The 21,424-nt window shown below is 43.3% G+C and overlaps 1 protein-coding gene and 1 long non-coding RNA gene across 4 annotated transcripts in view; one reads left to right on the forward strand and one right to left on the reverse strand.

Moving 5' to 3' along the window:
- The window catches only part of LOC141976071 (uncharacterized), a 199,652-nt gene that overhangs the window by 124,902 nt on the left and 53,326 nt on the right, over nt 1-21,424 (forward strand). The window lies entirely within an intron of this gene.
- The window catches only part of SORL1 (sortilin related receptor 1), a 99,654-nt gene continuing 90,415 nt past the window's right edge, over nt 12,186-21,424 (reverse strand). For all 3 annotated transcript variants that reach the window (XM_074936847.1, XM_074936846.1, XM_074936845.1), the window contains exons 44-48: nt 20,947-21,121; nt 20,247-20,353; nt 18,887-19,079; nt 18,333-18,545; nt 12,186-17,134 (exon numbers count right to left, since the gene is read on the reverse strand). In XM_074936847.1, the coding sequence (XP_074792948.1) occupies nt 17,064-17,134; nt 18,333-18,545; nt 18,887-19,079; nt 20,247-20,353; nt 20,947-21,121 (759 nt within the window). In that variant the 3' untranslated portion in view covers nt 12,186-17,063. The remainder of the gene's footprint in view (nt 17,135-18,332; nt 18,546-18,886; nt 19,080-20,246; nt 20,354-20,946; nt 21,122-21,424) is intronic.

Genomic DNA, 21,424 nt, shown 5'->3' on the forward strand with positions numbered 1-21,424 from the left:
AGAACCGTGGTCGTGAATCAGTGCCACTTCTGCCCCACTTAAAAGCTATAAAACTGTGTGTAATTCCACAGGGACGCGTTTCATTTTTCCTACAAAACTTTGAACTTGGCTCCTATTCCTGGAAGGGCAAAGAGAAAAGAGACTTGTGGCTAAGATCAAGCTTGTTTTGTCCAATAGTAAAGCTTCAGAAAATAAACCATTTTCATCTCTGTATGTTAGCTATAGATCAAATTCTGTTCATGCTGAATAGCATCTTGCTCCATGAATGGTCCTGTTAACTTAGATGAGGCTACTCACAGAGTAAGGTACCAGTCAACCAGACTGTGATGGGGTGTCCACCCCACACATGGTCAGGTAGGCCTATTAATTCCACAGGCTGCACCTGGAGGGAGAGCCAGGGAGCAGGGAAGTGATTGCAAGCAGGTTCCTGCTGGACAGGAACAGGCAGGGTGTATAAATCCAGGAAGCTGGCCACAGGCAGGGGCTGCTGCTGCTGCTGAGAAAGGGCAGTCACTCCCTGGGAAAAGGGAGGAGGGTTTGGAGGCTCCAGAGACATGGAGGCTGCAGTCGCTCTCAGGGCATAGTGTTTGGAGCTGGTACACCCAGAGAGAGAAGGGGAACCGGAGTGGCAGGAAGCCGTCCAGGGAAGGAACAGTGAGGGCTGGGAGAGGAAAGCCCAGAACTGCTGGTTTGAGGGTCCCCGGACAGCAACCCAGAGTACCAGGCAGGCCTGGGTTCCCTTACCGGCCACTGTAGGCATGGCATAGACTAACAGGGCAGTGAACTGGAAGGCTGTCCAGGGTCACTGTGGGAGTGACAGAATGGGAGGAGTGTACCCCGGAAGGGGGAAATGCCACTGAGTGACCTGGCCGGAGGGATGAGTCACAAAGGGGACGTTGTGGTTCCAGGGACAAGAGAGGAGCTGCAGATGAGAGAGAGTCCGTGACTGTGGGTATGCAACCGCAGGATGGGGGCATCGACCTTGATGGCTAATCCCCTGCGTGACCAGGAGGAGGTGCCAGACTAGCGGTGAGTGGTGTGACACAGACAATATGAATATCAAAATCTGATCCTCTACATTTAACCAGGGATATTTAAAGGACCCTAAGGGAGGTCGGCACCAGTGTCAAGCTGCCTCAATTAAGGGAGTCATGTTGCTCAGAATCCCTGCATGCACGGGTTTTGGCAACACCCCAGCACTGCTCCCATCTCCCCTATTTTTGCCCCGGACCCCACTGACACTGTCACTCGTGGTGAAAGGATCCGCTGTCTGTGCAAAGCCTATATGAGGGGAAATGCTCTCCCTGGCTTTAAGATCGTGTAAAAGGTCTTTTAATTAATTAGTTTTTAATTCCACAAAATAATTATAAACTCAAAGGGCCCAATCCTGCAAAATTTTAAGCTACATGGGTACCGTACTTATCAGTGCAGTAAAAGGACCAGAATAGACGAGACTAGACTAGAGCTTAAATTGGAATTAAGCAGTGCATAGATACCCTCTGTACAGGGATGTGTTTCACCCACGTGATTAGTTCTACATTACAGCAAAATCCATTAGAATGTAATGGGGATTATACCAATGTAGTACTGGATAAACCGAATAGGCTTCTTTTGAAATTACGCTAAACACCATAGAGTTTAATAGAGAATGAGATGTTTTTCTATAGTTAAAAAAAAAAAAATACCATCCTGTGGAATTCTATAGCAGGGATGTGACTGTCTGTGAAATCATACAGGATGGTTCAGAAAAACCTTTAGAAATGGGTTCGTTAGCTATTAAATTGTGTCGGACTCTTCTTATTGACTTTGGGCCTTATTGCTACCCCTTTCCCCCCTTTGCTCACATTGAGTGGTTCCTTACTTATGTGAGTCACCCTGCTAATGCCAGCTGGACAGCTTGCATAGTAAGGGATCACTTAATGTGAGTAAGAGTGGCAGAACTGAGCCTTCTGTCTGCTCACGGGAAGATTTTATTCTCAGAAAGGAAATAATCCGATAACAAATTCTCCATTCTGTGCGATGACATCTCCTTTAGTGATAATCTGCGGGTTGAGATTTACAGCTGTGAAATAGAGCAGAATTTGGCCCCCCGGTTGCACCTGCTGATGGGCGACCGTGTACCTGCTTTGCATTTCTCCTTGATTGTTTCACACTTGGGCCCTGGATACAGACAGGAAGCGGGAGGGGTGTGAAGGAACTGGTGTGTAAAACGCTATGGATTCAGCATTTGATCCATCTGGCTAGAGATGAATTGGAGGATTTCACTCCCAGGCATTCAGACGAAAGGAACAAATAACGCCGATGACTTTCTGAATGGTTCAGTACTTTTGAGATACATTGAGACTGCCCTGCAGACATCCAGGTCAAGCCAGAGTGGGGTTCCCCCCCCCCGCTCCTTGTTTTAGGTTAGAGTAGTAAGAAGGGAAGAGGGTTTCCACCCATGAGTTTAAAAGGAGAGTCAGGAATATTTCTCTGTCTAAAGGATCTATGATGCCTAGTAACTTGGTATCTCAGTTTCTAGGGATTGTAGAACAATTACTATTTATTTATATTGTGGTAGCACCTAGGAGCCCTGTCATGGAGCAGGACCCCATTGTGTTAGGTGCTGTACAAACACAGAAGAAAAAATGGTCTCTGCCCTACACTGCCTACAATCTATGTTCTTCTCTGTGGAAGAAACCCAGTGGTTGTCATATGGGGTGAAATTCACTCCTGTGCAGAGGCCGAGCAAAAGGCCTAAGCCCTCAGCATAGGGGTCAGACCTCGCGTGAGCTCCCTCCACAGGGATGAATTCGTCTGTGGTGGATAGCCGCCGCTTCTGATATTCTCCTGGCCAAGGTTGTCACTACTTGTGGCAGGCCAAACTAAAACAAAGGCTGTCTTCACTACAGAGACTGTGCCAGCATAACCCCATCGTGCAGATGTGCAGGAGTTCTTCTGTCGGGGCAGGAGCGTATCTCCCCGTCACAGTCAGGACCTTGGCTTTTCATCTCAAATGACAGCTGGCACCTCCCAACAGCACACTGCTGGGGTAGTACCTCTGTACTGACTCACCAGGAAAAGTGTGACTTGTTCATCAGTTCTAAATGACACTCCCCGTAATTCAGCTCTCAGTGTCCCCCAAAAACAACAACTGAGGCAGAAAAGATGAGTTCTGTATAATTCTGCAATACCCGGGCTAAGTTATTAAATACTTACTTTTTTTGTTACCTACAGTGACTGCACAATAATTAAGAAAACTAAGCTGGAATCTCACAAAGCAATTAATTAGACTATTAAAATATGCAGCCATATATAGAGTAGGATATGAAATATGCACAGCCAAAACTGGAGCCATTTCCTGGTTCATTAAATATGAGAAGAATTTGCACATTTTAGCCTATTATCTTATCCACAGATGCATACACACAGGGAATATTTCACACCTTTCATGGCTATTGTAAAAAAAAAAAAAAAAAATTAAAAAGCCACAGACTTCAGTCATTCTCAGATTTATAATGCGCAGTGGGTCTGGTGCAAGAGAACTGCACAGTGGGGCTGAGTAAAGTGTATGTACATGCTACAGACAGATAACTGTTTACTGTGGCATTTGTGTCAGGTACTCGTTTCAGGATCTATCATTATGGGAGAGGAAGGATGGTTGTGTGGTTAAAGCTATCCTGGGAAGCAGTGACTCTGAAAAAGATGTAGGGGTTCTGGTGGCTAATCAGCTGAACATGAGTTCCCAGTGTGAGGCTGTGGCCAAAAGAACTTATGCGATCCTGGGATACATAAACAGGGGAATCTCAAGTGGGAGTAGAGAGATTATTGTACCTCTGTATTTGGCACTGGTGAGATCACTGCTGGAATCCTGTGTCCAGTTCTGGTGCCCAGGATTCAAAAAGGACATTGATAAATTGGAGAGGGTTCAAAGAAGAGCCACGAGAATGATTAAAGGAGTGCAAAACATGCCTTATGGGGAGAGATTCAAAAAGCTCAAACTATGTCGCTTAACAAACATAAGGTTAAGGGGTGACTTGATTACAGTGTATAAGTACCTACTTATGGGGAACAAATATTTAATACTCTTCAATCTAGCAGAGAAAGGTAAAACACAATCTAATGGCTGGAAGTTGAAGCTAGACCAATTCAGACTGGAAATAAGGTGTCAATTTTGGAAAGTGAGAGTAATTAACCATTGGAACAATTTACCAAGGGTTGTGGTGGATTCTCCACCACTGGCTATTTTAAAATCAGGATTAGAGGCTTTTCTAAAAGATGTGCTCAGGAAATTATTTTAGGGCCGTTCTCTGGCCTGTTATACAGGAAATCAGACTAGATTATCACAATGATCCCTTCTTGTCGTAGAATTTATGAAAAGTGCAGGATGAAGAGTCTTGCAAATGCTGGCTCTCCCCCCGCCTCTGCGATCTAGGGCCTGGTCTATTAAAACTTTCTGTCCTTGAGTTTCACCTCCATCACAAGTGGGGATAGTAGCATTACTAGGGAGAAGCCTAGGCAGCAAACTCCTTTAAGATTTGTAAAGTGTATTAAGATGCATGGGAAGAAGAGTGGAAATGCCCAGATACTGCTGTGATGGAGACTGTTAATACTGGCATGTCCATGTTCCAAAAAAAAGATTTTCAGCTCTTTTATTGTAAAATGTATTTATTTGCAATTTGTTGGCCTTCTGCAATGGGCCAGATACCCTATCCTGCCACTCTTATTCACTGTATCCCCTTTGTCAGGTGAGTAGCCCCACGAACATCCAGACAATTACCCACAAGAGTAAGAAACGCTGGGCAAGTGAGGGTGGGAAGCTCAAACCCTAGAAATCTGGATGGGTTTGATTTTTGCTAAAAAAGCTTTTCTATTCATTTTTAAGCAAATGATCGGATTATGCATATTGAACTACATTACAGATCATGCCCTCACAGTATCTTCAAAAGGAAAAACACCCAGGTCCTCAGGTGATCGATATTAGCATCAGAGATGACTTGTGTCTGCCGATAGTGGGGTGGGCAGAGTGAGGCCAGCCAGATTCAGCACTGTTTCTGAGCATGCTCAATTCATACTCTAAATAAAGGACACTAAAGTAAGGGATGAAAAGAGATGTTTGCAAATTTCAAAAAAAAAAAAAAAAAAATTAGGGCCTACCTCTTCAAAGGTTTTACTATTGGTTTTGGTTGCCTGACTTGAGATGCCTTGAAAGGGCTGAAAATCATGAAAAAGCTGACCCACGTAGAGTGCCCAAAATCATACTTTATTACTTTAGTTCTGGGTAGACTGGCTCCATAGGTAACACGATGGGGAAAATTATGGAGAACGAGTCTTTCCTTAACTTCTGTGGGCTGTAGATCAGGCCCTAAAGTGCACATGGGAGACTGGATGATCCAGATGCTTGTTAACAGGATGGGGAACCTGTCACTTCTGACCTTGCAGAATCGTCTGAGGTTAGGTAATGCCTGAAAGTTGCTTTTACTTACTGGCCTCTATATGTTTGGCCTATTGGGAAACAGGTCCATGCAAACATATGTTTATGGCAATGAAAACCACTACCAGGACTAGCTCTAAATATCCCCTTCTTGTTAGCAGCCCCCGTAGAGAGGCCAAGGACTGAATGGAGCTGAGGAACTGAGTTACCCTCTCATCCTGAGAGGTCAGGAGGGAGGCATGTTCACAGGGGAAGCTTACCCTGCTGCCTCTCATGTTTACCTGTTCTGAGGATACACAGGGGAGGTCAGTCTTCAGGGCTGTCAACGTGGCCTCTTTCACCAGTGGCCAAATTCACACGAAAGGTTTCAAAAGCAGCCTGGACTGGCAGGGTTGGATTCCATTTTACTCAGGACGTTTGACGGCCACCATTTAGATACCCGAAGGGATGAGAATAACCTCCTGTAGCATTTACATTCCTTTAGGGGGATAAGGAGGCGGCTGTATCAAAGCTTAACAGGAAAACATTATGAAAAGACTGTAAAATCTCCCAAGTAGCTGGATGTGGAGTCAGACTCGAGAACATGGGCTAATCATAAGAGTGTAGGGCTAGGCATCAGGAGTCCTGGGTTCTGCTCCCAGCACTTCCTGTGACTTCCTATGTGACCTTGGGCAAGTCACTTAACCTCTCTGTGCCTGAGCTGTTCTATAAAATAGAGAGAGTGCCTACCTCACAGGAGGGTTTGGAGGCATACTAGCTTGTAAAGGACTTTGAGATCCTTACCCAGAAGATGCCATGTACGTTGCAAAGGGTTATTTCCCTTAGTGTTTGGCAACAGAGGGCTGCAATGGAAGTCACAGTGCTCACCGGCCATGCTAAACGATATTCTGGGGTGTCACAAAGTGGATTGATGCTGCTAGGGAAAAATCCCACGTGCCAGCACAAACTGGGAGAGTTCCACTGGGGCAGGGGAAGGGGGCACAAAGTGAAGAAACCCTCCGCTCATACACAGCACCTGTGGCCATCTCTGCGGCCTCTGGGCTACAGTGGCCGCAGCAGCTTCTGGAACCCTGCTGACTCTTCAGCTTCACTAACCCCATCTTCAGCTTCCCCCGCCTGCCCCCAAGCCCACACACAGAGAATAACTTGCAGATCCCTTGCATGGGGTTCCAGCCGTCCACTCCCCTATGCTGGCCCTGGAGTATGGACCCTGCACAACCACTGGGAAGGGAAGAAGGATTTACCCATACATGCTTGTGGGAGGCTGGGGGAAGGGAAATAGCATCAACACCTGAAGCAGTTTAACGTGACACATTTCATCGCGCCGGGATATAAATGCCAGAGGGGGCAGTTTCCAGTTGGCCGCAGTCCTACTGTACATACAGAACCTCCAAGGCCATGTTGCTGCCTGACAGCAAACCGATGCTACTGTAAACACTAGAACAAAGGACAAGAACAAAAAAGAAGGGGAAGGAACAAGGAAAAGGGAGCGATGGAAATCCGATAAGCAGTGAAGGCTAAAACAATGTTGGGAAAACCTGAATTTGCTCAGCACCTATTCAGACCTCTACCAAAGCTAGCGACTAACATATTCCCGAGGCCGTTAAGAAAGCCGTGTGGTCTAGGGGATTTAGGCGTAAGAGCAGGTGCTGGGACTCCTCATTTCTAATACCAGCTTTGCTGCTGGTGTGCTCTGTAGTCTCACTATCCTTAGTGAAATTCACTCCTGTGCAAAAGGTCTACGCACCATTTAGTCCCTCAACAGAGGGTCATTTAAATCACCAGATACTCAATAATTTGGGTATTGTCAATGTATTAATGGTCAGACCGGAATGTGCCCTAGATTGTTAGAAGTTGAATGTTGAGCGGTATGCTGTTGGAAAGCCACAGATTGGCAGTACGAGCTCTGATTTTGACCTATGGGCACGCTGTGTGAATGGTTTCCATACAGCTTACGTAAGTGGGAACTTTGGCTAGTGGTTGAGAGTGGGGATCTGGGAGCCAAGATTCTCCCAGACTCTCAGCTCTACCACTCACTCGGCCTTTGGTCTTGGACCTGTCACTTAAACAACTGCTAAAGCTGAGTCCGGATCCGGAGCCAAAGCATGGGGTCATGTTGCTCCATGCTTTTGTTCGACCCATGTATATAGTCGGAGAGGCCAGTTGTGTGGGAATTCCCACACAAGTAAAGGGGTATTCAGACTAAGCCCATCTCTGCCTCTTAGTATCATTGATCGAGAGCTAACTGTAGGCTCTGCATCGTCCAGATATAGAGGAAGATACATTTCCTGCCCCCAAGGTATTAAATCAGACTCAGTCAATAGAGTTCAGATACGTACCATGTCATCTGAAGGACCAAATTTAGGCCTTGACAGGGTTTTTTATTTTTTATATCTTTCGTTATTGAAGAGGCAATGAGGAAGAACGTTAGGGAATCATTTGAATGGGGACATGCACATTGTTTGGTGCATAAAACTTTGTCTGAGTTTACCCATCTGCAAAGAATCAGTAAAATAATACTCCATCAACTAACCCAAAATGGCAGTTGTGAGGCTTAATTAAAATCTGCAAGTGCTTTGAGATCCTTAGTTTATAGGCTCTGTGTACAGTGAGTTATACAGGCAAACAAATGTACAATTTCTGGTATATTTGCTAGGATTTTACTTATTTGCAAGGCTCAAGTCAGTTAATACAACCCTAGAACGTACCTTGTTTATACAGAATATACACATTCTTCTGTCGGGGGAGAATTCCACTAGCTTTAATTATGATAATTTTGATATCTGTAATCTACGTATGGCATAAAAATCTTGAAGTCAATAATGTAGCACAAACATAGACTATCTAAATTTATAGCATATGTGTAACTTTTTCAAGATTTTTCGCCTGATCCCCAGGAAATGTGGCACTGATTCTGATGGAATGGAAAACCGGGGGAGGTAAATTTAAAACCGTGTACAAATAAAGGTAACCCCAGCAAAAGGCAAGCAAGTAGCAGTAGAATCACAACAAGCAGACAGTGCATGTTTTGTGTCCAACAATAGCAGCATGCGTGACTTGAAATGCTCTTTCCTTATAAACCAAAATGCCCACTGGTATGGCTTATTAACACTAATCTTCAAAGAGCCACCCAGTCCAGAGGTTCCTGGTTCAATACATAAATTCAGTTGCACTCTAGTAAGATTCATTTGTACAAAGTGCCATTGTTACTGATGACCATGGATTGACGGTGTGTGTGAATCTTTTATATTTCCCCTCCGTGTGTGTGTGTGTGTGTGTGTGTGTGTGTGTGTGTGTGTGTGTGTGTGTCAACCTTTTATATTTCCCCTTCTGTGTGTGTGTGTCAACCTTTTATATTTCCCCTTCCACTTGCATAAGGAGTATCCAAAACCCCTCAGCAACATGCCTCTGATGTATAGTTTACATGTGACAATGCTGCATTTGAACTTGCACTGACTCGGCGCAGAGTGGATTGGGTTAAATGGAGTATTACAATGCCAAGAGCTCATCTGGAACTAATAATTTTTGAGGCCACCAAAAGTGAAGAAAAGGAGAGAGAAGGGAAGGGGGAGAGGGGAAAGGTACCTAGTTTCAGTTTGGTTTTCTGTAAAATAAGGCATATGCTGCCATCTACTGGACATGTGCATTACTGTGCAGAGTACTAATTCTTCGTTTAATACTTCCATTTGGACTGGATCATACACAGAATTGATTATTCCCTCTCTCGCCTGTTTTGTTTTGGAAGTAGCCCACTCAGAGCTCTATATGCTCTACCCAGTCACCAGCTCTGTATAAGCATAGTTGAAGTCAGGCTTGCTCTTTTCTAACTCCATTGTTGAGCATCCAGTGAGTCTGCTGCAAAGGGAATCGACCCATATTTCCATCTTAGCTCAGTTTTTGTATTGTTGCCACTTGCTTAGGATTCACCCCCAGGGAACGAGCTTTGCCTTAAATTTGTTGAAACGTTAGCAGAGCACTAGGCTATTGCCTGCAAATGGCAGCAGCACAAATCGCACAACACAACCAGAGCTGAAGACACCACATCTGTCTCGTCTCGGAATGAGGGACTGATCCCACTCGTTAGCCCCACCTGCTGGAGTTGGCTCAGGCATTCCAGAGCTCGTCTGCCAAACCAGACAATAAATGTGGTCTATTTATTTACAGTGACTGGAACCTAACAAGTCCTTGGCATATTCTCCAAGGTCAAGGCATTTCAGTCACTTTTCCAATTTCTTTTCACTTTCCTCACCCTCGGTTGCCTGATATTCTTCGTGCTTATTCTCCCAGAAGACCTGTGCTTGCAACACATAGCTCGCAGCCATTGCCAGTGCTCAGGGCAAGGTTACATAAGTGTATGGGGAAAGCAATGCTGTGTATTCAGCTAGATGAGCCAAACTATCCTGTCATCCTATCAGCTCAGAGGCTAGGTTGAAGAGGCCATTGTGCCTGACTATCTAGACAGATCAGCTCTGAGCTATGTAAAACTGTTGCTGAGCTGGGAATTACTTTCAAACAAATGGGCCTCCACTAGAGAGAGGCTGATTTTGAGATTAAGGAACAGGAGTGGGACTCGGGCCTCCAGCATTCTTTTCCTACTTCTGCCAATGGCTCCGTTTGACCTTGAGAAAGCCATTTCGCCTTTTGCTGCCTCAGTTTCCCATCTCTGAAATACACTGTCTGCCTGTGAGTGTCAGAGAATACCAAGGTGGGAAGGGACCTCAGGAGGTCATCTAGTCCAACCCCCTGCTCAAAGCAGGACCCATCCCCAACTAAATCATCCCCAGCCAGGGCTTTGTCAAGCCAGGCCTTAAAATCCTCATGAGGCTCTTCTTATCAATGATCGTAAAGCACTTTGAGCTCTTTGGCTGGAAGATGCTGCCTCTGACGTTAGCTCAGGTACATTTTGTAATAGTAACCAGCAGTCCTGCCCAGACCTAGGTGTCAGCTACCAGCCCTCTTTCCTTGCCCCCCTCTGGCTCTGTGCTCCAGCTTCTTTCCTTGTGACTGATGTGGCCTCAGCTTGCCTGTGCTGTCTCTGGCTCCTGCCACCACCTAGGGGCCTCTTTTCAGCGTGACTCTGGTACAGTGGCTCCCCCTGCAAGCGCAAGCAGTTCAATCCTCTCTTTTTAGCACCACATGTTCAGTCCTAGGCACCTTGGCGGGAGAGTGCAAATCAGTGGCGCCTCAGCCGGACTCGACACTGGACATTTTGGGGACGTGGGCTTGAGTTTATCTTCTCACATCCTAGAAGAGCCTGCGCTGTTTTTCTGGTGTCTCACGTTTGCCGGGTTGTGAGGCGTAAACCCAGAGTCAGAGTTTTGATTTTTAGAGCCAATCTTTCGTCTCGCAGACCCTTTTCTTCCCACCGACAGTGACAACTGGGACAGTCGGAAGCTGCGTTCTCTTAATCTTAAAACCAAGCTCTAGTCCTGCTTTGGAGTTGTTTTTTCCGCGTATTTCCTGCCAAGAGGGGTTAACACAAACACTGGTGCCAGGGCAAAAGAAGCTTGGGCCACAGAGGGAAGGAACACATGAACCAGTTCTTCAGCTGTTGTCTTGATGGCAGAGTTCAACTGTTTCTTGAAATGCTTCATGCCTGTCAGGAAATACTTTTGCAATTCTGGCTTTGCTCTGCTCACAGCTATCGTGTTTAGTTTGCTGTGCTGGGCTCTGGATGGGCATAATGGGATTATTATTTATTTTTTTTGTGGTGGGAGTCCCGGCTGTGGGCCAAGACCCTATTGTGCTTGGTGCTGTATAAACACAGGACAAAAGGCAGTCCCTGCTCCAAAGAGCTTACAATGTAACTAGAGGATGAGCCAAAGGTGGAGACAGACAGATGGGAGCATAAGGAAAAAATAAGACACTCTGTACCTCAGTATCCTCATCTGTGAAATGGGAGTAACGAGACTGACTTGTAGGTCTTCTGATGAAAAGAGCTGGGTAATACATGTATTATCGTAATAAAAATACAATGTAAACACAGTCTGGAAATTAAACAGACGTCCAGGCCTCCAGCTATGAGATTTTCTGCCCTTATGTGTGTATTGTTTCACCTTCTCATGTCCTCCTGCTATAGATGCTCACCTTCTTCATTTTGTCAGATAGGGTACAGTGGCCTTGTGGGGGAAAAACAGGAGAAAGCCAGTGGGTTAAGCTCCATGGGGTAGGAACATATCATCTCTGTTTGTACTGCACTTGGAACAATGGGGTACATGCATCACACAAACATGCACATATTACTGTATCACAGCTCATTATGGGTGAGATTCAGTGCTGTGCACCATATTTTAAGCCCCAAAGCAGTGTTGTCAACCCCAAGAGTTCAAAAACCGTAAGTCAGGTTCCCCCCAAATCTTGAGATTGCCTTGAAAATCATGAGTTTTTGAGAAATTAATGAATGTTTTGTTCTTTAGAGGTCATATTTACAAGCTTATCTCTGTAACCACAAGAGCGAGAAACTTATTTTTTAAAGGAAAGCTGAGAATCTTATATAATCACATGACTCCAGGAATCGAGACTTTAAGGAAAACAAATACCATGAGCCTTGTGATTAAAACCATGTGTGTAGGCATCACTTCAGTGAGAACAGCTGGCATGCCACAGTGGGTCAATTTCAGATACTGTCATTGACAACTCTGTTTACAAAATACATCCTTTAAATTAAAAAAAAAAGCAGTGTTCAGAAATAGCACTGGACACATTTTTATTGTACTCCAAAAAATAACTCAAGACACATGTAGAATAGATTTTTTTAACATCCGTTTTCTTGACTCAGTTAAGTTTTATTTATTCCGTGAAAAAAGTTTGACATTGAAAGACAAAAAAAACCCTTCAAAATTGTGCAATGAGTTACTAAAATCTGCAGCAGAAATCATTTGACTGAAAAACCATAGAAAAGCAATTGAAATGATAAATGTCTAAACGTCACTTTAAGAGCTTACAGAGGTGAAGCTAATGCTGATGAGAATAGTTGAGACTGGTCGCCTATACTGGATGCTGAAAGTTTAGAATGATCACTGTTTGTATATATATAAAAAACCCTTGAAGTTGGCACTATATGAAGACGCTTTCTGGATCCAAGGTTACTAATTCAATTACGACAGTCAAATTCTGAAGTCCATTTGAAAGAGATGTGGAATTTGTATAGGAAAATATTGTTCTTGTCTTTCTTGAATACAGTTCCTAAAGTTGTACTGACAAATCAGCTAAATCTTTCATTAAATCTTTTGAGGTCCCTCTAAACAGATAAAAACATGCTGATTCTTTGTGGCACAAGGCTGTACTGTTTTGGGAAGAGAATGTTTTGCATCCTAGAGACTGACGCCCCTTTGTCCACAGAGCGTGATCAGTGGTAGAGCAAGCTACGCCTGCCTCGCCAATGTTACTTCACACCAGCCCTGGAAAGACCATCTCTAGGTCTGAGAAGAAAGTTCAGTCTCCATGACTCCTGGCCATATAGTTTTGGATTCTCTGAGTCTGGAAACAACTTTACTAATTAGTGCTGTGTTGTAGATAGGTTTTAATGTTGTGGCTACCTGTCTACTGAGAAATGGACAGAGATCTTCCAACTCATTTACCAAATACTGATTTGTGCTGGATTCAGTCTAGTGACCTGGAAGTGAAAATTCCATTAACTGGTAGTACCATTCTGCTAGAAAGCCAAGAAGAGTAAACATGGGTTTTGGTAGTCAGGATTTTCGTGATCCTACATATATAATAGTTTTGATCTCTGACTGCTAATCATGTGTGAGTTCTACATGCAGAATGTATACTGCACTTAGTGGGGGTGCTACGTGTGAAATCAGTGTAGCATTTTCAGTAGAGAGCTGAGTGTAGATCACCATTTTATGGATGAGGCTTTTGCTATACAGCGAACTGAAGTAATTTGTTCACGGTGAAGGGAAAAACTGGATCTGGTTTCATTTTCCTGAAGGGGCCCCCAGATTTCAAGTTTAGGAAATGTATATTCACCATATAAGATCAAAAATCAAAGGGCCAACACAGTTAAAAGTTGTTGTTGTCTTTCGTTCAAATGGACTTAAGAATGCAGGCTTGCTTCTAATGTGTGTCGTGAACAATAAGCCAGTCTCAAATGTTAAATAACTGGAAGAGTCACCATAACGGAGGGTACAACTAACAGCCTTTTAGCTGAAGTATTCAATAGTTTTGTTTTGTTACAGTAGGAAAAAGCCAGTCACCTCCCAACATTTAGAGTAACAATTCGCTTCACATTTCATAAAGCTACTGAAACAAAACAAGAACAAGATCTGGATCTGGATCGTGTGTACCGTATTTACAACAACCCCCGCCCATATCTGTGAACAAGATTCTGTGCTTCAAAAGTTCATAAAAAATATACAATTTATCCATAACTGCGTCGATCTTGCTCATGCTCCCCGGAGCTTATAATTTTCTATTTATATAAAATACACTAGCCCTGTAAGGCTGCTTTGCCAACAGCACAGTGGTTATTTTTGCTGAAAGGGAAAGTTTTGAGGGTTGAGGATGTCTCTCCATTATAGCACTATTCACACAAGGTGAAATTCACCCCCAGGAGAACTCGCACAAGGTCTATGACCTGCTTACGTGCCATTTAAACCCTTCAGCGAGCAAAAGCAATGCTCAGGCAAATGTGCAGACCCAATGCACTGAGCTTTATTCCACCCACATTGCATTAACTGAGGCACTGTTAACCAGGAGTATTTTTCATTTGCAACCAAGTGTTTCAAACTGGAAACAGTCTATGTTTTGTACAGCTGAGAAGTGAATGCAGTGACACCGGTCTCAGTGACCAGCAATGATCAGTCACCCAAGCTGAAGTAGGTCTTTAACTTCAAAAGTTTGAAAACATCATACTGAGGAACTGTCATAGCGTATTTAAGTGGCCATGAGGTTAGTTATTGGAGTTGGTCCTTAGTGTGTGTTTCCCTATACAGGAACAAAAGGCAATAGGCCAAATTCTGCTTGCCTTACTCAGGTGAGTAGTTCCACTGAAGTCAATGGGACTGCTTAGGTGAGTAAAGCACACAGGATTTGACCAATATCAGTGTTCTATAGGACCCCCCCCCCTTTTGAGATACTCTTATGCTAATTTTTGTAGCGATTGTGCAGAAATATCTGTTTAATAAAAATAATAACCACATCCCTAGGTTTTCTTTCTTTCTTTTGGCCATTTCCCCACTTTTCAAGTATTTGAATCTTTCAGTAAATCTAGGAATTTGTCACTCAGGGTCAGATTTTTGATTTGGGTACGCTAGTGTAAATCAGGAGTGATTTCATTTACACCAAAGTTTGCTGCTCAAAATTTGTATCTCAGAATAGCATCTGGCCCTCAAACCAAGTAAAAAAAACAAGTCACAACTCTACAAGCTTAAAATAAAGAAGCAGTGTCCACAAAAACCCATTCAATTCTGGTCCCCCGGAAAAAAAGAAAGAAAAAAGAACCAATTTGTCACTTGGGAATGACACTCTGTCACTAGCTGAAAATATATTTAGTATTTGTTTAGTGTATTGAACCATACAGAACTTCTACAGTTTATACATTTTCTTATTTGAAATTAAATGAATCACTTGTTTATCTAAACATAGTTGACCCTTCTTTTTCTCACTCTATCCATAGGAAGACTGTAATTATATTTTCAAGTTACACAACAAAGATACTTTTGGTTAAAATATTTATATCATGACAAGATGGCACATTGTATTTTAGTGGTGTAGAGCTGATAGACTTTGCATATACAAAGTATGTATAGATGTGATCCGTGAACACTCACTTACATCATTTGCTCTCCGGCTGGCAAGACGTTTTGACTCTGTGGTGGGATTCAAACTCTACTGTCACAAAAAAGCTAGACAATGGTACCAGACGTTTTTAACAGCTAACGTTTAGCTTTGTAGCCAATGGTGTGTCTACAGTAAGTGCATAACAGATAGTGATCTGTATATATGTTTTACTTCTGAAGTTGAAGCTAAAACCACAGCTACTTTTAGGAAAAAGCAATGAAGGAATATAGTATCCTTTTGTAACCTCAAATGAATTCAGATTTTCTAGCTTCGTAAGACTGCGGAAAACCTGCAATCAAAGCCCTTCCTCTAGTTTTAGGCAGCATGTCCCCACCCCAGCTGCCCATCAATATATTAGCATCTTAAAGAAGTGCCATAGAGGAAACACGTTTGTCTAATTGCATGTGACAGCATGTACTGAAATGTGTTTTTAAAGACAGTCAGTGGCCACATTTTCCTGTTAGTTTACAATTTTTGTCAATAATATATTTAACTAAAGGATCAGGCTACAAGTGAAGGGCAAGGTTAGCAAATCCACTACTGTACGTAACCCTAAAGCATTTAGGACAATGCTGGTGATGCACAGAACTGCATAGACTGTAGGTTTGTGAGGCAGAAAGTAAGGGCCAGAACTGAAAACTTTGGGGCTTAGGGTTAGTCATCTAAATCCATGGTAAGGGCCAGATCACTAACTTGTGTAAACTCACCCACGTGCATAAATATCTGCACAGTCTGGACCTTAATCCCCTAAATTAGACACTGATTCAGCAGTGTACTTAAGTATGTGCATAACTCTATGTACATGAGTGGTGACTTCCATGAGGGATATTTACGTGAATATTCGTAGGCACATACCTCAGTACTTTGACTGAATCAGGATCAAAAAGTGGCCTGATTGACTCTGTCCCTGAAGCCAGTGGGAGCTGTGGGTCCCCTTTCTGAAAATCAGGCCACTTACATTTTTAGGTCTTTAAGCAGACCTCACTTTAGGCCCCCAGGTCTGATTCAGTAAAGCACTGAAAGTGCAAAAGTCCCAATGAAATCAATGGGATTTCAATACGTGCTTAAAGATAAGGAAGTGCTGAAGTAGGGATTGGTCCTGCTTTGAGCAGGGGTTGGACTAGATGACCTCCTGAGGTCCCTTCCAACCCGATATTCTATGGTTCTATGAAGTGCTTTGCTGAATTGGGCCCCAATGTTTTAAAATTTTGACCCAGTTTTTTTAATAATGGAGGGGGGGAATTAAAATTAATGATTTTTTTATTATTATTGCAGTAACAATGATTGTGATACCAAAAATCTACTGCAGGTCAAGATAAAGTGGCACACATTCTATCTACACAATGTGTACAATGTCTGATGACTCTGAAAATCTGATCTAAAGCATATTTTCCAATAAATTAACACAACAAAAATACTTTCATATAAAACAAAGTCCAAAGGATTTTTTTAAAGTAAATGTAAAACCTTCAGGGACTATATTACTTATCTCCCTCTCTCTCTCGCGTGCTCTCTCTCTCTATATATATAATCTCCTGAATTTTTTAAAATAAATTTCTTATTGTCTTAGAAAAATAAAAAGAGTAGCCAATTTAGTCAACAGAAAACATCTCACAGACTTAAAAGCATGCCCAGCAAGCATAGCCTTGTAAGACTAAATTAATGTTAAAACAAAGCAATTCGGTTCTAAATCAACCTGGTCTGCAGTTCACAGTTGATTACTACAAAGTGTATTTTTTTTATTATTTTTTGGCCCATATAAAAATAATGTATTGCAACTCAAAGTGCATTTTTAAAATAAACCATCAACTATTTTTATCAAATGAAATATTTACACCATTTGGTTTACAGTCAGAAATGCGCTTCACGCGATGACCATGGGAACGTCATCTGAGAATCCAGTTATCATAGGGGCTTCGTCATCGTCGTCGTCTCCTGGAAAGTAAATGCAACGCTCTGTCACACAGCTACAGTAGTTTCATGCATTCTAAGACTAGAAGGGACCATTACATCATCTCGTCTGACCTCCTGCATAACCCAGGAGAAATGTAGCAGGGCAGGCTAAGCAAGCGCTCGACCGTTTGAGCCAATTTTCCCTCCCTAACTGAAGTAGCAGAGGACAATTTTTCGGTTCCAACACAGCAGTTTTGCACGATTGGGAGATCTTGGAGTAACAATAATAAAAACCATCTTATGTTTATGTCGGGCGTGATCCACCACATGGGATCAAACCCTACCAATAGACCTCAACTAGAATAAGAACAAATCCACAGAGACTCATCCCAGAACAGAAGTTAGGTGCTTGTTCTGCTCCCATTTAAGTCGATGGAAGTTCTACAGGAGTTGGATACAGCCTGATACACATACACACACACACGAATGTATTTGCCGTTGAAAATACAGCTGTCTCTGGGGTGGAGGTGGAACTGGGACAATTTTGGCTGAGGACACTAGAGTGAACTCGGATTCTTACAATGAGCGATCTGTAGTATCCTCTCACTACAGACATGAGACTAGATTCTCTGCTGGCTTCAGTGGAATTATGCTCGCAGAGAGTTTGTTCCAGAGGTCCTAAACCTTTGAAGTGCATGGGAATCTTGTCTCCAATGGGCATAGGGCGGAAACCCCAACATAGTAAGCTGCATGGAATTCTCAATTTATCTGACTCGGAAGGATGAACTGGCTGAGTTGGGAGTTGAACCTGTGCTCCCATGTGTCAAAAATGCCAAGAGATGGTAGATAAGAAGGGAGAAAAAGAATGAATCTGTCCACGCTCTGTACATCCTTCTTGGTCAGAGCTGTGCATGTGATGTGCCATGTTTGCGCATGGCTAAGAGGGCACCGTCAGTGGGGCTGCTCACATGCTGTACAGATTACACCCTTGTAGATGTCTGCGAGGGAGGCTGAGCCTAGAGCCAAAGGCAGATGGGACAGGAGCTGCAAATAATGCTGCTACAGCCACGTGAAATTGTGCATCGCTTGGAGCCTGCTCCCAGAAATGGAAATGTGATCAGGAACTACAGTCATTTCAACAGCTTATCCACTACCCAGGTCAATGCATCAGGAGAGCTTCAGTGGATACAGGTCCACAAACCTCTCATAAAATTTCAGGACATGGACTAGCGCTACTTACCTAAATCGTCACCGGAAGAGAATATGGCTGACCCAAGACGGGAGCTATAGTGGCTATTTGCAAAGGCAGTGAAGCTATTCTGTAGTCTTCTGTGTCTCATGTATAATACAACAAACCCTATCCCCACGGCCACGAGCAATAGGAATAATATCGGGACCACGATGGCAGCTACATCTGTGGATTTACCAGTTTTAGACGCAGAGGCATCTTCACCTATGAAGGGGAGGAAAAAACTGCCATTTGCAACTGCTGCTTTACAGTGTTCAGGTAACTGCTATGAATTCAGTTTCCTGAGGATCTGCCAGTGGAATAATGAATCTGCATGGTGTAAAATCACAGTAACATTTAAATCCTGCTAACTGTGGTGATCTCCTCTAGATGCTCTCTAGCAGAACACAAATAGAGATTTTATTAACAATATTGTATTTCATTAAGTCCTTGGCCTGAAGAGCACACAGTAAAAAAAACCACAAAACAGCTTTTGTTCTCAAATTTAAAAATTAGGCTTTGATCATGTCTGGATGAAGGCAGAAACACAATGAATGAAAACGTACCAGTTCCAAGTTCATCATACAGAAGAGTAGCAGGCTCCCCACACATCTGTCCGCTATAAAGACATCTGGCCTGAACTGTGAATGAATAGTTGTGGCCTATCTTCAGGTTGGAAATTTTGAAGAAGTTCTCTGTGGTGTTCCCAAGATAGGCTGTGATGTTCATCGTGCTGTCAAACATGTGTATCTCGTAACCCTGATATACAGGGGGGACACAGAGAATAAAACCCAGATCACTCAGTTCTTCAGCTGAATGAGCCCTCCCGTTCAGGGTTTGCTACTTCTGACACCGTTTTAAACTTCTTTTTGCTAGTGTATTTAGCCCTGTTGATACCCCACTGACAGCAATAGTGCAAAGCTTCCTTCAGGAAACCCTGTCAATAAGCTTCACCCCTGACCTGGAGAGACTAGTCTAGAACTGAGAGATTTCAGCCTCCATGGATTACTCAATGCTTAGCATCTCCCTGAAATTGCCAAAGAGGGAATGACACTTTTGTGACATGGACCCCCATCCACTAGGAACTAGACTGAGAGCCCCAGTAATTCACTTCCCATAGATCTTCTATCAGTCTTTAGATACTAACACTTTTCAGGCACTACTTCTGTGGTGACCTACATGTGAAAGGCTCTGCGTCCTACTCCCGTTCCCTTAGACGATTTGATTGCCCCATGTAGTAGAGATTTTCAGGAGGAGAGCGATGTCCTCAAAAGCCAATGGAATGGGTCTCGTATCATTAATGAACAAACAAAGCTACCTGCATGCAGGAGGAATATCAGGAAAACTTTGTGGAATCGGGTGTACTGCCCTTCTAATGACTTTATGAAGACACCCCTCCTAGGCCAGTGCTACTACATTCCAGGTTTTCCTTGAACAATATCTGTAGGATGGGGATCTGGGTCAGTGAGGGGGGAAGAACTGGCAAGGAGCAATCTGGAGTTCATTAAAAACACCAGAATGCTGACCCTAGCTCTGAGTCCTGAGGGTGGCGTTCCAGGAGCAGGGAGGGTGGGTTGGAACTTGCCTCTCCCTTCAGTCTATCCTGGTTCCTGGTGGTTCTAGGTGTCTCACCTCCAACAACAGGAAAGAAAGGCAGGCTGGGTAATGAAGTCTACTGCAACAGCTGTATTGCAGTGCTAGTGTGGGGCAAGGCATGCTGGGAAATAAGGGAGCGACCTCTCTATCTATCCACACACACACACACACACACACACACACAAAGGCATGTATATACAGACACGCACATCAGTGTATTGTGTTCTCAAACCATTCTGTAAAACGTCACCCGTTTCACCTCTAACCAAACCAGTTTCTTAGTTAAAAATAAATAAATAAATAAAAACCAAAGCAACCTCTGGGACTTACCCGGCTTTCATTAAAATTACTTTCTTTCAAGGCTAAACTCTTCCAAAAAAGCAGAATGTGATCATTTTCCGTGATAATTTTTAAGGCATCTGGTGCAGAGAGTGAAACTGCAAATGGGGAAAATGGGCAAACACGTTCCTTATCAATAATGTCTCTGTTTTTAGAAACTGCACTAAACAAGCTCACTACTGAGCATTTATATCTATCTATCTATCTATCTATCTTCTATTCAGCACGGTATTCTGTGTACACTGACATGACACACAGGACTTGCATCATTGAAATCAACGAGAGTTTTGCAACTGGTATCAATGGGAGGGGCAGAGGCCTAGTAGGTATTCTGTTTCCTCACTACGACAAAAAGGACATTTTTAATTCCTCCATTTAAGCAGGTGAAAAATTCCCTGCCTGCCACTTTAGTGAGTGCCCTCTATTAAAGGGTTGGGTTTTTTTATTGCTTTCCCTGGAAGTTGCAGAGGCTCAGCATCTCTCAGGATCAAGCCTCAAGTATGGAAGATGGACTGGATGACACAGGAACACGGGAGTCTCATACCAGATCAGATCAGTGGTCCATCTAGCCCTGTATCCTGCCTCGAACTATGGGCAGTACTGGGTGTTTTGGAGAAAGGTGCTAGGTTTCCCTAGTGGACAACCATGCAATAATCTGCCACACTATCCAATGTTAATACTCTTTCCTTACCTGTGGTAATTTTCATGCTGGATTCTTTGCTCATGTTTCCGAGTTGAACAATTATATGATATTTTCCTCCTGGCTCCAGCTTTTTAATGGTGTATTCCACTGTGCTGTTACGGGTTTTCACCTTGTAGATTTTATCTGTTTTTTTAATTAAATCTTTTACTGCGACAGCGTACAGCTGCAGGGAGGAAAGTGACACACAGTGAATGACGGAAGCTCCTACTTCCCATCCAGAGGCTGGTGATATAAAATGCCAGTTAGCACATGAGACTCGGGGAAAGAACCAAATTTAACAAAGTCTTCTATGTGTTGGAAACCTATAAAGCCAAACGGGATTTCAAACTTCTTGTAGCACATTATTAGCAGCAGATGGACCAACACCCCAGAAAGCTATTTACTGACTCACTAAATCTAGCAGCTGGGGAATAAGATAATTTTTCTTTTTTTTTCATATCTGCGCTTTGTGTTGTAGTTCAATGTA

Source organism: Natator depressus, chromosome 22 (genome assembly GCF_965152275.1).
Source record: "Natator depressus isolate rNatDep1 chromosome 22, rNatDep2.hap1, whole genome shotgun sequence".
Lineage (NCBI taxonomy): Eukaryota > Metazoa > Chordata > Testudines > Cheloniidae > Natator > Natator depressus.